General features: G+C 43.1%; 1 protein-coding gene across 1 annotated transcript in view; it reads right to left on the reverse strand.

Moving 5' to 3' along the window:
• The window catches only part of KCNJ6 (potassium inwardly rectifying channel subfamily J member 6), a 292,133-nt gene that overhangs the window by 211,832 nt on the left and 64,448 nt on the right, over nucleotides 1–15,853 (reverse strand). Inside the window, exon 2 of the mRNA XM_059063976.2 lies at nucleotides 4,748–4,799. Within this exon, the coding sequence (XP_058919959.2) occupies nucleotides 4,748–4,772 (25 nt within the window). The 5' untranslated portion in view covers nucleotides 4,773–4,799. The remainder of the gene's footprint in view (nucleotides 1–4,747; nucleotides 4,800–15,853) is intronic.

The raw sequence follows: 15,853 nt of genomic DNA on the forward strand, positions 1-15,853 counted from the left end.
CGCCACGCTGGGTCCTGGGTCCTGGGTCTGGGCACTCATGTTCTCACTGGCTGCCTGGTGAAACCTGCATAACCTTTGGGTGCCTTTATGATGCCCAGGCATGCAAGCATGCACCTCCAGCTACAGTGCTTCTCCAGCTACAGGCGGCTTCTGCAAGACCCTGATTCTCTGTGCTGTAGTCTCCCACCCCCTTCACCCCCAAACGCTGCACATGGTGTGGCCCATGACCCAATTTCCTTATCCTTCCAGGGCTTCACACAATGCTGGAGTGATAACAGCTCCATGAGGAGAGAATACATGATTAAAAAAACCGCTGTGCTTTAATGAAGCTAATTTAATATGAGGTGATTGTAATTGGTTCTCCCTCTTCATTTCATTTGACACTAGAACATTTCAAGTCTGGGCTAAATTTCAACAACCTCTTTAATCGTAGGAGGATGAATTCCCTCTACATTAATGCAGACAGCCAAGACCTCTAAGTGCCTCACGAAACAGGCCCGTGGCTCCAGGTGGTGGGAGGAACCAGCGTCCCCTCACTTCTGTCCTGGCTGGGAAAGGGCCACCCTGAAGCTACTCAGGATACAGCGGCTACTCTGCTCTCTATCTGAAGATGAGGAGTTACGGTTGTGATAAGCACAGGGATAACTGAGGGGCCAGCCTGGGTAGAGTGATTTGTGGGGAGGTCCAGAAGGGATCCTCTGGGGCTCACGTGCCCGAGAGAGGCTGGCGGATGGTGACAGAAAGCAACAGAAGTCAACTCTTCCCGTCATGATTCAGAGTGAGCTGCGGCTGGCCCTGCGCACCGTCTCCTGCTGCAGTGATGCACTGCATACCTGTGACTGATGTGGAGAAAGAGGCAGAAGTGGAACTCCAGGAACGCTTGCAGAGCCCTGGGGGTGGGGCTCGGGAAGGGGCCCTGAAACTCGCAGAAGGCGTGGGGGCCAAGCATCCCCACCTGTGCTGCCCTCGCATCACTTCATCACTATGCGCGAGACAGACACTTGATTGTAATCCACAGTATTAATGGACCCCTGTGGTGTCTGACAGGTTCCCAGGTGTGGGGGGATACATCGGCAGGTGACAACCATGAAGAGAAATACTTGCAGAAATCTATGTAAGAGCAACCTACAAAGGTACTCTGTACAGATCGCGATTCTGGAGCCCCAGGCCATTTGCATGCCTCTCGACACCTGCAATTTGTCACCGTCTGACTTAGATTCGAGTGGCCAGGACAGAGCCCGCCAGCCTCAACGTCACCTCTAAGGACAGCACAGTGTGGGATTTGGTTTCCTCGTTTGGGTCACTGTGTGCCTATTTATGGACAAGGTTGGGAGTCTCCACTTGGGTCAGGCTTTCAGCTTGGTTTCCGTTAGTGCGTGGGTAGTAAAATCCTGGTTACTGACCGGCAAGTTCAGAGTAATTTCCTCTAGTGTGGGGTTTTCCACTGTCCCATTTGGAACAGGGTTTCTGATGGATGAAGTATGAGAATATCCTTTTCTAAGATGCTAACAGAGATTAAGATGTCAAAGGGCAATGGTAAAAATAACAATAGGCTTTGAGACGTTCAATGACCACAGCGAATGAATGCAAGTGTGTAGTGTATGAATTTTAGACCCCCTGAGCCTCCTTGTCAATATCTGTCCTTGCCTCCTTTCTCTTTGCCTTCTCATCTTCTCTTTGCCCCTGATTTTGTCTATTTCCTCCTTAATAGTTCCTTCTCTGGGTCTTTAAAATATTTATTTATTTATTATTAATTTATTAATTTATCTTTATTTCCTGGCCGTGCCTCATGGTATGTGGGATTTTAGTTCTCTGAACAGGGATCAAACCCACGCCCCCTGCATTGGAAGCTCAGAGTCTTAACCACTGGACCACCAGGGATGTCCCTGGGTCTTTTTTATATATATGTTTCCCCCTGTATTTTTCTCATGTGCATTTTTAAATATTTCATCTTTTCTTCTTCCTTTCTCTGTTTTTTCTTCCTTATCATGACCCTTCTCACTTCAACAATGTAGCAAATATATTTTGAAATCTTATCATGTATTTATTAAATAAAGTTGTTTTTCCTTAAACATTTGAAACCTGTTCATATTTTTGTGTCCCTTGCTTGCCCTTTAAAGAAACGACGAATGCTGTTGTTTTTGACGTGGTTGATTAATGGCACGTGATAGACAGAAATACTCCTCATCCTGCTCTAGAAGATGAAGAAGATACCCCATCCCCATGATGGTACTTGCATAGCCATGGAAAGCATTTGGACCCCTATGGTGATTGGAGAAGAATCGCTCTCTAGTTCTAGTCAGACAGAGAGAGATATTCTAGTAACCAGATGGTTTTTGCTTGGCAGGTTAACAAGCAGAGTGTTTACTGGCTCTGAAAACCCATTCAGCGCCCTGTGTCCTAGGCATTCGTGGTTCTGTTTTTGTCCGTTTTCTCTGGTGGCCGTGGATTTGACGTTCCCATCACATTTATTGTGCAGTAATTGAATGTTAATTCCTTGCTTAGCCCACTGATAGGCTCTCCTTCCATATTTAGGTATTCATTTCCTTGCAGGTTTCCTATGTCGAGTAAATGGATAGTTGTATATAACGGTATTCAGGAATTTAATTTTGATGCATTGTTTGTTGGTGTTGACCATGTGATTAACTTTGAGCACCTTGAAAAGTAAGAGTATGTCATGTATTTTAGAATTTTTTAAATCTTTGTCAAGATCACTGGACTGGAATGTTGGGTATGATTCCAAGGTCTGTTTTCAAACTTTAAATTTCCTTTGTGCATTGAGCTTATCTATGTGATCTTTTCTTTCTTCTTCTTCTTTTTTTTTCTTTTAAGACAGAGCAAATTAGAAGGATGGCCATGCCCTTTCATCTACCGAAGGGTTTGGAATTCAATTTTGGCAGAATTCTCTTAAGCCAGTGGATGCATAGGTCAAAGTCCTTAGAATTATCGCAGAGGCAAGCATGAAACTGAAAACCAGCACAACAGAGAGGGTCCAGGGAGGGGCTCTTATTTAAATGCGTCTGGATCCAATAGATATAGAAAAATTAAAATACCTTTATCAGAAATATTGACCAGTAGATCTCTTATAGTGCCCTAAATGGTTTATAATTCAGTTAGGTGAGTTAAAAAAATATTCACTGAACTAGAGATCAAATTCTAACAGGAGACTCACGGTAAAACCTGTTAGCATCACAGCTCACACAAGACACTACTTGATTTAAGGCACCATACAACCCAGACTCCACTCATGGAAAAAGGATGCTAGATACCAAGCCGTTGAATCTAGCCATTCAGTTTCTAGCATTCAGAGAATCTGTGAGTCTTTTGTGTTGGCGACTTTGGATTTAGTGATTAGGACTAAGTCTGCGAAAGTGCTGTGGATTGTGAATTACTTGGTGTGTCCCGATCTCGCTTCATATTTTGAAAGCATAGGCATGTCAGTTTCATGGTGGTTCTGGTACCCTCACTATTTCATTCCAGGTCTGAGAAGAACACCTTCTATGACTCAAGGGCCTTTCCCTGACAGAGAACCAGTTTGGTGTTCTTCAAACCAAGTGGCAAATCCTCGGAACGTTTTTCCATCTGCAAAGCTAGAGGTAGAGAGAAGGGTGGAACGGAGTGAGGTCAGGGAGTGACCCAGAAAGGAGAGCAGAAGAGAGGCGTGGGAGGACCTTATCCTTCCCTTAGTCCCTGTGAGCTGCCATTTCCATCGTGAAATTAGCATGTGTTCAAGACATATGAAATTAGGCAGAGGTTTGGGGTCAGGAATTAAAGAAATGCAATGTACAGAACTTTGTAACATTACCTTTCCTTGGAGGGGGGGTACCTTTGGAGATAAGGGCTCATTGACTGTGCTGCAGGAGAACACTTGTATTTAACAGTCTCAGGATTTGAGGAATAGTAGGAGGAGACAGGGGCCAGTTAAATTTGTGCAAGATCCATGGCTAATTTTGCAGGCCAATTTTAAGTAGGTGTTTATGGCCCTAGTGATAATGGAGAAGTGTTTGCAAGCTTCCCTTCTCACTTTAGATGTGAAATCTATCACTAGGAAAATGTACTTTTTCAAAGGAAAAAAGTCTGCGTTGTCTATTTATTTCCTATCCACGTGGTCTTTAATAGTTAAACGTCAACACAGGAAATTGCATTTCTCAGTTTGCAGGAGGATTTATTATAATTAATTTTTCTTTTCTCTTCAAAACGCCTTGTGTATCCTGTTTAGTTGGCTTAAGAGCTTAGGGCATTATACCACTGATAGACTCGAAACCTAAATCATTGCGAGCTGCTTACATCTCAAGTACTCCATTTTTTAATGATTCTCTCTGAAATTTCTGACCAGCACCTAACCAGTCTGACAACAAGAAGCCATTCTTTCCTCTCTTTAGATTATCCAACCTATGGAATATCTGTGCATAAAACTTCAGCTTTAGACTTTGTCTAAACCTCTTAAAATCAGTTTAAAATTATTGTGGGTCTCAATGCCCAACGCAGTGCTACAAATAAAATTCGCTTTGACTCTTAAGCTCCATAATGTTGTGGAACAATTTCAGCACAGAATTGGACACCACGAGAGATGAATTTTGAATAACACATAATGTAACGTTAACACAATACGATCTGTGTTAAATAGACCTTGGCTATCACAAGAGTGAAAGACAAATCAGATAATCACAAGGGGATGTGTTTTTTGCAAGATTTTGTGGTTTTCCATTCAAAACCAAAAATGAAGAATAAATTTCAGGTTACTTACTCATGGATTCTGTCAACTTGGCCATCGTTGAAATTTCCTCTTTGTGCTTTTCCTGGAGGTGAGAAGAAAAGATAATTATGTGTAAAGCACATCTTAAATATGAGTCAACACAATGGGTCTGTAACAACAGCTCTCTCTCCCTTTCTCTTATGTTAGAATTTGGTCAATGATTAAATGAATTTTAAAATCTCACATTATTGCTATATGATCAGTCAGTCACTGAAAAGAGATTTTTAGAATCCTAAAAAACTTGCCAGTGCTCTTGGAAATGAGCGTCTGTCACATTGATCTTGGATATATACAATTGGTGACACACGACCAGTTTTCAAAACCTTGATACTGGAGTTTTGACATCCATATGCCAGTCTTTTGCTCTCTATTTTCTCCTGTTGAAGCATTTTTGGTATTTTGGGAGCTGGTATTTTTGTAGTCATTTGGTCTCATTTTTTCCTAAAAGCTAAATAGATTTTGTACATTTTTCTTTGTCTTACTTTTTTGAATTCCTGGAGTTTTTTGCAAGTCATCACTTTTGATGGGTTTATGACCTTGTCTATTTTGGGCTGAAAACATTTTGTTTCAACTGGGATGTAGGCTATAAGCCACTGAGTCTGAGAGCGAGAACGATACATACATAAATTGAATCTGTCCTAATTAGAAGATGACTTCAGAGCTATTAAGAATAATGGTCATCTCTTCTGAAAGTTCTCTTCAATTTCTTTAATTTCCTTAGGCTCCTAACGTGTAGTAACAGAAACATTGGCTGCTATTATTTTACTTTTTTTTACAGCCTTATTTTTTTTTCTGATGATGAAACTAACACATGCTCATTATTTAAAAACTCAGAAAATATTGAAAAATTATAAATCAGAAAATATAGTGCTCTCATGATGCCACCCCACAGAGAAAACCACTGTAATATTTTGGTGAAAATCTTTCTATTACCGTTTCTATACCTGTAAATATATACAGATATGGAAATATAATCCCCTTTTTATAAATATAAATATCTATACTATATACATACGATGTTGTAAGCTACTCTCACTTAAGTCCGTATCATACATCTTTTATGTCAATAAACATAGAATACATCATCATTTTTTAGTGACTGCATAGCATTCATCCTGAATTACCCCATAATTTCCTCAACCAGATTCCACTGAATTTGCTTCAGATTGTCACTATCTTATAAAATGCTGTGATGAGCATCCTTGAACTCACATATTTGTGCCCTTGTCCTGTCGACACTGAGGATAAATATTAGAGCTAGGTATGATTTGGTTAAAAAGTATGACTATTAAGAATTGTTACACATATTGCTCAATTGTCCCCCACAAACTTTGGCTCTGACAGTGTTCAAAAACATTTGTTCCTGTATATTCTTGCCAACTTGCCAGTGGCTTTAGCACTCCTCTCCAATCTTTGCCAAACTGACAAGCAAAAAGTGGTATATTGTGCTTTTATATTGTCATTTTTCTTTCTCCGACCTTCTGTTGGTGAACGACAGTAGCATGCTTTCACATGGAGTAGGTACGTCATTGACTCATTGACTCTGTCGTGTAGCTGTCCTCTAGCTCCTGTGCCATCAACACTCTGGTTCTTAGAAGCCAAAGGTGGCATTTATTTTCCCCCATGGCCACAGTTTACTGTTGAGCTCTTCACAGCTGCTTGACTAGCACTAGAGTCAACGTATCATGGCTTGGGTGTTGAAGTACAGTTAGCATCATTATTCATTCTTCTAGAGCCACCATTCCCAAACTAAAAGGGCCTGTGTTGAGTGTCAGTAAACAACTTTGCACACCACAAGTACACTTGACTTGCACAAGCCCTGCAATAACGCAGTGAAGCCAGGGCACTGCCTCTTACTTAAATTAATAATTGCCCTTGAGAACAGAAGGAGCTGCTAAGAAACCATAATCTACCATCCTACTGTCGTGGCTTTAGCCTGCCATGTGGTTTATTTCGAGATGTAAAGAAAAAGCACAGCTACTGGAGAGGCTAAGAGAGTTGGGTGGCAGAGACAAGACTGGCAGAGAGGAACATCTCACAGCAACGTGGGTTCACAGGTGCGTGCACAGAGGCTGCTTCAAAGACGAGTCTACCCTAGTGGCTGATGGCAATTCATGCCTAGATGCAACTCCATGGTGAGAACTCAGTGAAATTCATCCTTGACCTCTAGGAAACTTGTTCTGTCTCTGTTTGCTCTGTCCTTGACTCTCCACTTCACCTCTTAGCCTAGTTCTGCTGCTGGTATGGCCTCTCTAGTTACACCATCTCTCCTTGTATCCTGGTCTATGATTTGCTTTCCCTTTGTTCCCTGTGCTCCATCAAGCCTTATTCTGGATCACTCACCTCTTCAGCTTGGCCCTCTTCTAATGGCCCCAGTGGTGACAGTCCCCAAACCACAGGCACCCAGATTCCAGGCATTATATCCTTACAAAGCCCTGTCAAGTTTGTCTGTCTTCTTGTGTGTGTGTCACTGTGTTATCTCTTATGACCCAGGCACCCCGCCACCTTTTGTACTCCAGTCTTGCTGGTGGGTGCTCCTTGCAGCTATTTTTACCCAGATGTGTTGGATATCCTGGAGAAATCAAATACTGCCTGTGTCAGCATTTTCCTCTTCCCTGTGCCAGATGGAAACTTCTGACATTGAGAGGGGAGGGGCCCTTAAAAGTCCTAAATTTAGCTCTCCCAGTTTGACTCATCTATGGCATAACTTATGGTGGAAATCATGACATATGTTTCTGTGTAAGTGGTTTATTCATTCGAGGAGATGCCTTGAAACTCCTTATGTCCTTCCCTCATTATCAGAAAGCTGAAGTTTGCAATTACATGACATGTATACTCGATAAAGGATTTACATTTCATTCAAGCAAATTCTCCTCCTTTTTCTAAAGCCAAGAGCTTCCTCCAAAGTAAAATTCCTGGTTATCGGATTTACAATACTGGAAGAGATTTGGAATGATAGCATGTTAAACCTGGAAGAGAATCTTTTAAGGAATGTCAAGTCCAACTCCACAGTGATGCACTTGATGAAACTGAAGCCCATGCCAAGAAAGGAACTTCCACCAAGCTGGTCTCTTCTCCTTGTCAACCTCTACTCCCCGAGAGCCTCAAGGTCTACCATATAGGGATATATTGTGACAACAGTCCTTATACAACAATCCTGGTGCTGTGTTGGAGTTCCTCAGATTTGCCTTCTCTGTGTTCTTTCTTGGAGCAGTCTCATTCACAATAATGGCTCCAATATCCACAAACGGCTGATGGCTTCCAAATTTGTACATCCAGCTCTGACCTCTACATTGAACTCATATCGTCGATTGGACAGCACCACACAGATGTCTAGTGCATGTTTCAAAGCAACGTGTTCAAGGTTACTCTCTATTCCCACACACTTTCCACCAGCCAACCCTCAGCCCCTCACACCTGGGCAATTTCTTCCATTCTCTGTCTTTGGTTTATGGGATCACCACCCACATTATACCTAAGCCAGAAATCTGGGAACTCCCCACCTCTTTTTTTCCCTCACCCCCGATATTTCACTTAGCTTAAATTTGACCTCCCTTCACTGCGGTCTCTTAAAGGGAATGTTGATATTGCTTCCCTGTGTCTCCAGCCTTACCTGCAACACTGAAGGTTTATCTTGAAACAATCCTGGGGGATCTATCTAAAATGCAGACTTGACCCAGGCACCCCTGCTTGAAATAGGTCAGCTCTTCTCTAGCAAGTAAGCATTCAATCCTTGTCTTTTAACCAGGGCAGGCTGCCTGGATGGTTCTGTCTTTACCTGTCACACCCTAGTTGTAGGTACCTTCCTGCCTTGGCAATCACCCAATTTCCATTTCCTCCTTGTGCTCCCAAATTTATCCCTAAGAACTTCCCTGGGTGCCAGTCAATCTCTGCAGTTTTCCCCTACTCCTCTTGACCATCTTTTCTGAGTTTTGTTTCTAAGCATGCTCATACGTGATCATGTATCACTGCATAATTTATTATTTGTGTAAGGGATTCTGAGACCTTGGGAAAAGTCAAGTCCACCTCCCAGGAGCCCCTTCCAGAGGCTCCCATTGGCACAACCATCACAGTGGGAGGAAGTGTATGGTAGACCAGAAGTCTCTGCCACGGCAACACCCTAGGATCCTGAGCAAGGCATTTTACATTTTGGCCACAGTTTCCTGGTCTGTTCATTTCAGACATGGTTTGCTGTTTGCTGAGGTGCCCCTAGAAGTAGTCAGCTATGTGAAGAGGGCACCTGTACACACTTAGCTGGGGAGAGAGTGTGAATATTGGTGACATTTTAAGATGAAAAAGACAGATATGTTTGCTTTGAGTCCTTAAGAAATATCTTTGCTCTGGGAGCCAAAGGCTTTGATAGTTGATATAATCAACTGGTTTACTCATTGTAAAATTAAAACGATACAGGAATCTTACTGTTTTAGAGAAAAGAGCCTATTTGGTCTGAAAATTTATTGTTCTTTTTTACTGTGTCTGTGCTGCTTGGATGTTCTTATTATTTTGTGAATGTGAGTGAGTGAGAAGTGTAGAGGTTGGGGACTTTAAAAGGTTTTTGTGTTGGTTTTACTTCCTATCCACTTACTCTATTAACCTCTGGAAGCTTCAGTTTGCTTATCTGTAAAGTGGGGATAAGTAGTATCTATCTGTGTTTCTTCATTCACAGGCCCATTGTAAAGAGCAAATGAGAAAATGTGTATTAATGCACCCAAGTGTTATATTCGTGTGTGTGTCTGTGTGTGTGTGTGTGTGTGATCATTATTCCCTTTGGCTACCATGTGGGGGTCAAGGATTATAGTCTGTTCTTGCTATTAGAGGACAAATACTGACCTCTGGCATTTGTACCAAATACAACAGAGCAATTTTCCCTGAAACTAATAAGACCCAATGCTGCCTACTTTCCAGGAGACCACTCATCATAAATGTCAACAGCTGGTGGCCATGCACCCCTCATCCCCATTTCCAACACCCTCCACCAAAACACAAGGTTCCAGAACCTTGGCACACTTCTTGAAAGAGCTGGGTTCTTTTGCTCTAAGAGGAATTCCACTTACAGTTGTGTTGTCATACATTTAATGGAATAACAGAAACATTTAGAGTTTGGGGGAATCATGATGACATGTTTGAGCAAACTATGTCCACAGATGCTGAAAAAGTCCCGATTGTCTTGTTAAAATCATACTAAACTTCTTAGGGAGAGTATTGACGCTCAGGGCCAGTGGGTATTTACTTTTCTTACTATATGACTGTGTTCTCTCTACCATACCTGGGAATATAAATAAAAGCTCAGCAGTTTGCTTGGGATGTGTGTTGTGGGTGTGGAGATTTATACCCATACTTCTGTTTCAGTTAGGGTGAATGTGGCTTTCTACTGGAACCATGCCAGATACATACTTCTCTCTGTCTGAAATGACAGACGGGTTTTTAATGAGGGCAATTATAACAGAGTTTGGCTGTAGCTCAAAGCTACGACTAAGACACCGTGTGTGTATTAGGTGGGGGTGTTGATTCATGAATGCCAAGTTTTAGAGAGGGTGGAGGAGGGGATTTTCTGCTGCATGGGGCTCCCTTGCACACAGAGGGCAGCAGCTGGTGCAGCTGAGTGAGGTCTGCGGGTTGAACAGTGCGACTGCATTACTTTCTGGAACCCAGAAGTAGGCTTTTAAGGATGAGGGGGAAACTCGTCATAGTTGATATATTTCAAACCAGTCATATTTGCATTTTGCATATTTTTATCTCTCTAAAAATGTGTGCTTATATTCATCCGAAAACTGTGATTTTTTTTAAAGTTACAACCACTTAAAGGAACATTTATATAAAGTGGGAAATGATAATGTTATTTTATGAGTTTGTATCCTCATTGGACCTCAGCTCCAGGTTAAAACAGGGGCCACAAATCTCCCAACTTATTCTTAGGTTTCTCAATAAATGTGCCAGCTGTGGCCTCCGTCCACAGCTTCCCTTTTCTACTTTCCTGACATGATGCCACAGCAGGTCACCGGAGGACTGAGTTAAAAGGGAAATGCCCCCATCCTCAGGCAGCCAATCAAGTAAGTGTTCTTATAATGTGGTACCACATATTGCCTTGAGTTGCTACAGAAAAATATCGGTCAGAGGATTTAAGAACCACTAGTTAGTTTTTGCCTAATAAAAAACTCATGGAGATGAGTAGTCAGCATGCAGCTATGGTTTGGGACAATAAAATAGTAATCCCTCACATTTATTTCCCATTTATTACACCCTGGCACTATGTTAGGTGCATTGCTAGACTATCTCATTTAATCTCCACCATGACCCTATGAAATAAATGCTATTACCCCCAACTTTGGGGATGAAGGAATTGAGGCACAGAGAGGTTCAGCAAACTGCCCCTGGTCACAGAGCTGGGAAGGAGTGGAGTTGAATGTCAAACACAGAAGTTCTGACTCATGGAACCAGAGTTAGAGGAAGAGCTTCGCTGTGTCAAGAAGGGTCGAAGAGGGAATTCCCTGGCAGTCCAGTGGTTTGGATGTTGCCCTTTCACTGCCAAGGGCCTGAGTTCAACCCCTGGTGGGGGAACTAAGATCCTGAAAGCCTCACAGAGTGGCCAAAAAAAAAGGGGTGGGGTGGGGTCTAAGAGTGATGGGGGAGGGGAGACATGAGGCAGGGTATTCCAGGTGGAGAAACAGAAGTGGGGAAACTTGGTACCCGAGGAAGAGCAGATCGCAGGTAGACTGAGGCCAAGAGCAAGAAGAGTAGCAGAGGGTCAGCTTAGAAAATTAGTGTGTAAACTGTGGAGGACCAAGGCGGGCAGGCTGAATCGCTCAGGAGGGAGACCAGGGCTGTAGTTGGGGTGATGTGTGAAGCTGTGGGAGGAGGAGGCTGGTGCCAAGGCCTGAACCTTGGGGAAACCCAGAGAGCTCCCTCTTAGAAGCCAAGGGACAAGGGGGTTTGAAGAATTACGAACTTGTCCATTAGAGTGTGGTACAATTTTACATGGGACAGTTAGTTTTTATCCTTGATTTACTCAGTGAAAGGCTCCTAGGGTGATCTACAGATAGGATTTGGGGTAAAAAATATTTGTAGGGGCGTGTTTGAAGCAGGAGGTGAAATTCTTACTGGGCAGGCCACACAGGAGGCTTTTGGTGATATGTCCTCCTCTGCCCAAGGTGAGAGCCCCTGTCTCCCCTAGACACCCTTTCAAAGGTCCCTTGTATACAGGTCACCCTGTGGGGTTCCCTAGGATGCATCACGGCAGCCATGTTGATGAGACTAGGGAGAGGTCTACTGCGTGGAGGCATTAGGATGTCTTACAAAAATAAATTAAATGAATTCAATGTTGTGCTTGTACTCATATCATCTCAATCCCCCTGTGCCCTTAGTCTTAGGTGGGAGGAGAGGATTTGGAACATCACCCTGGGTTCTTTCTTGGAATTATGCTGAGCACATGAACTTCTTTTGACAGCGACAGGTTGTGGGGCTAAGGGTTAGAAACTGCTGGATCACATGGCTGCAGAATTTCTCCAAACCTCTGTGTGTGTCCTCCCCTGCTTGAAACCCCGTGGGCTACACTCTAGACTTCCTGCATCGACATCCCAGCAATGTTTCGTGAATGCCCAGTGCGATAGGGTTCTTGGAATATTGGTGAGTGACTCATTCCTCCTTTCCTAGAGCTCCTGGAAATATCATAAAATATAAGACAAGCATTATCACCCATGTCATATCAAGAAGTTTCCTTTAAAGAGAATACTGAGCCGGCCTGCAGAGAGGCACCGAGGAGACCTGGGCAGCTGAAACACACAGACACCGTTCTCGCTGCCGCCAACTCAGGTAGGCACTCCTGTCCCAGGACGCACCTGTGCTAGGTTCACTCCAGCTTCCCAGGACTCAACTGCGAAGTACTGAATCTTGGAAGCAGACTGGAATTCTCTCTCGGTCTCATTTCACTCAATCTATTGTCTGCCTTCTGGGCCAGCATCTCTCTGAAGCTCTTGTCACCTCCAGAGCTATCTCCCAGGAATCCTGGCCCTTACAGTGGCCAATGCCTCCCCCATTCACTTTCATTAGAGGCATCAGCTTTGCTAAACCATCTCTGTTCACAAGCGGAAAGGGAGAAGTTTCCATAATTATTTCCTTTCTTTTCCTTTCAGCCACCATACAAGTTCTGAGCCCAGCGAGTCTTCTAATTGCTGCTCTGCACTCCCAACTCTGTCCCATTTCGTGGTAAGTCAGGACACTTCCCTTGGAGATCTGGCTTCCACCCACCTCTCCAGGCCCAATCCCCATCCCTCCTTGCTTCTAAACTATGTTCCACCCAAATGGGCCCGTTTCGGCACCAGAACACATTGCATTGCTCCATCCCCCCCCCCCCCGCACCTTCTTTGCCTGCACACTTAACTCCTACTTGTCTTCGAGGATCAGTTCAGATTTGACCTCTTGTTTGACATTGTACCCAGCTACCCGTTTTCTAGTGACTGTTCTCTCTGTACCCCAGCACCTGCACATACTTCTGTCATAGGACTTCTCCTTCTCAGAGCCATGACTTCCAGAGGCAACGACGATGACAACTTCAGGAACAACTGAAAAACTAAAAGGAATTCATCCCTTGGTTTCCAAAGAAGAGAAAGCAAAATCCATAAACAAAACTAAGGAATGAATAGAATGGAACGGGATAGAAAGCCCAGAGTTAACCCCCCCCACACATATGGCCACCTTATCTTTGATAAGGAAGGCAAGAATATACAGAGGAGAATATATAGCCTCCTCAATAAGTGGTGCTGGGAAAACTGGACAACTACATGTAAAAGAATGAAATCAGAACACTCCCTAACACCATACACAAAAATAAATTAAAAATGGATTACAGACCTAAATGTAAGGCCAGACACCATCAAACTCTTAGAGGAAAACATAGGCAGAACACTCTATGACATAAATCACAGCAAGATCCTTTTTGACCCATCTCCTACAGAAATGGAAATAAAAACAAAAATAAACAAATGGGACCTAATGAAACTTAAAAGCTTTTACACAGCAGAGGAAACCATAAACAAGATGAAAAGACAACCCTCAGAATGGGAGAAAATATTTGCAAATGAAGTAACTGAAAAAGGATTAATCTCCAAAATTTACAAGCAGCTCATGCAGCTCAATATTAAAAAAACAAACAACCCAATCCAAAAATGGGCAGAAGACCTAAATAGACATTTCCCCAAAGAAGATATGCAGATTGCCAACAGACACATGAAAGAATGCTCAACATCATTAATCATTAGAGAAATGCAAATCAAAACTACAATGAGATATCATCTCACACTGGTCAGAAAGGCCATCAAAAAATCTACAAACAACAAATGCTGGAGAGGGTGTGGAGAAAAGGGAACCCTCTTTCACTGTTGGTGGGAATGTAAATTGATACAGCCACTATGGAGAACAGTATGCAAGTTCCTTAAAAAACTAAAATTAGAACTACCATATGACCCAGCAATCCCACTACTGGGCATATACCCTGAGAAAACCATAATTCAAAAAGAGTCATGTACCAAAATGTTCATTGCAGCTCTATTTACAATAGCCAGGACGTGAAAGCAACCTAAGTGTCCATCAACAGCTGAATAGATAAAGAATATGTGGCACATATATACAATGGAATATTACTCAGCCATAAAAAGGAACAAAACTGAGTTATTTGTAGTGAGGTGGATGGACCCAGAGACTGGCATACAGAGTGAAGTAAGTCAGAAAGAGACAAACAAATACTGTATGCTAACACATATATATGGAATCTTAAAAAAAAAAAAAAAGGTCATGAAGCACCTAGGGGCAAGATGGGAATAAAGATGCATACATACTACATTATGGACTTGAGGATATGGGGAGGGGGAAGGGTAAGCTGGAAAGAAGTGAGTGATATATACACTACCAAACGTAAAATAAATAGCTAGTGGGAAGCAGCCACATAGCACAGGGAGATCAGCTCAGTGTTTTGTGACCACCTAGAGGGGTGGGATAGGGAGGGTGGGAGGGAGGGAGATGCAAGAGGGAAGAGACATGGGAACATATGTATATGTATAACTGATTCAGTTTGTTATAAAGCAGAAACTAACACACCATTGTAAAGCAATTATACTCCAATAAAGATGTTTAAAAAATAAAATAAATTTCTGTTGTTTTAAAAAAAAAGAAGGGCTTCCCTGGTGGCGCAGTGGTTGAGAGTCCGCCTGCCGACGCAGGGGACACGGGTTCGTGCCCCGGTCCGGGAAGATCCCACGTGCCGCGGAGCGGCTGGGCCCGTGAGCCATGGCCGCTGAGCCTGCGCGTCCGGAGCCTGTGCTCCGCAATGGGAGAGGCCGCAGCAGTGAGGGGCCCGCGTACCACACACACACACAAAAAGTGAAAAAAAAGAGAAAAAAACCACTGAATAGAATGAATAAAGTTTCCTTGAGCAGTTGTGAGTTTCCTGACATGGGATACTGAGTGATCATTTGTCCAGAAAGCTCCAGAAGGATTTCGGCTCCAGGAAGTGGTGCAATAGAATGACCTGTAAGAGCCCCTCTAAAATTGTTTCAAAGGGGAAAATAATCCTTAATTTCTTTTGCTTTTGTTTGTATGGAGTTGTTTTTGTTATCTGATCAGAGGTGGGTGATGGGGGTGGTGGTGGAGATGAAGTGGGAGAAATGACAGGAACAGACTGGAAAAACAACTGGTCACTGGTTACTGTGCCATGTAAGGGATGCTTAGAAAAAGTCACCTCACCCAGCAGGTTGAATCCTCTTTTAAAGACTTGCTCAAGTCCAATGGTGAGATACATGTGGTCCCTAGAATATCTTACGTTTGGCTGACGACTGAATGTTGTATTGGGGAGCCCAGTGCAAAGGTACTGTGGCAGCTCTCTAGGCCCATTTCCCAGAGAAAACCATTTTTCTCCAGTTTCTAGTTTACCCAGATAAAACAGTTGCTCAGAGTTCACGACTTCCCTGCCTTTTAACTTCTACCTTTAGTTTCCATTGGCAGGAATGAGAAAGCTTCCTTTGCTAGGGTTGTGCTGTGTTGCCATGAGGCAATTTGCCATGTTCTCCCTCAAGAACTGGCTGGGTTGTAGCGAAGATCAAGGGATTC

This window comes from Kogia breviceps, chromosome 5 (assembly GCF_026419965.1).
Source record: "Kogia breviceps isolate mKogBre1 chromosome 5, mKogBre1 haplotype 1, whole genome shotgun sequence".
NCBI classification, from domain to species: domain Eukaryota; kingdom Metazoa; phylum Chordata; class Mammalia; order Artiodactyla; family Physeteridae; genus Kogia; species Kogia breviceps.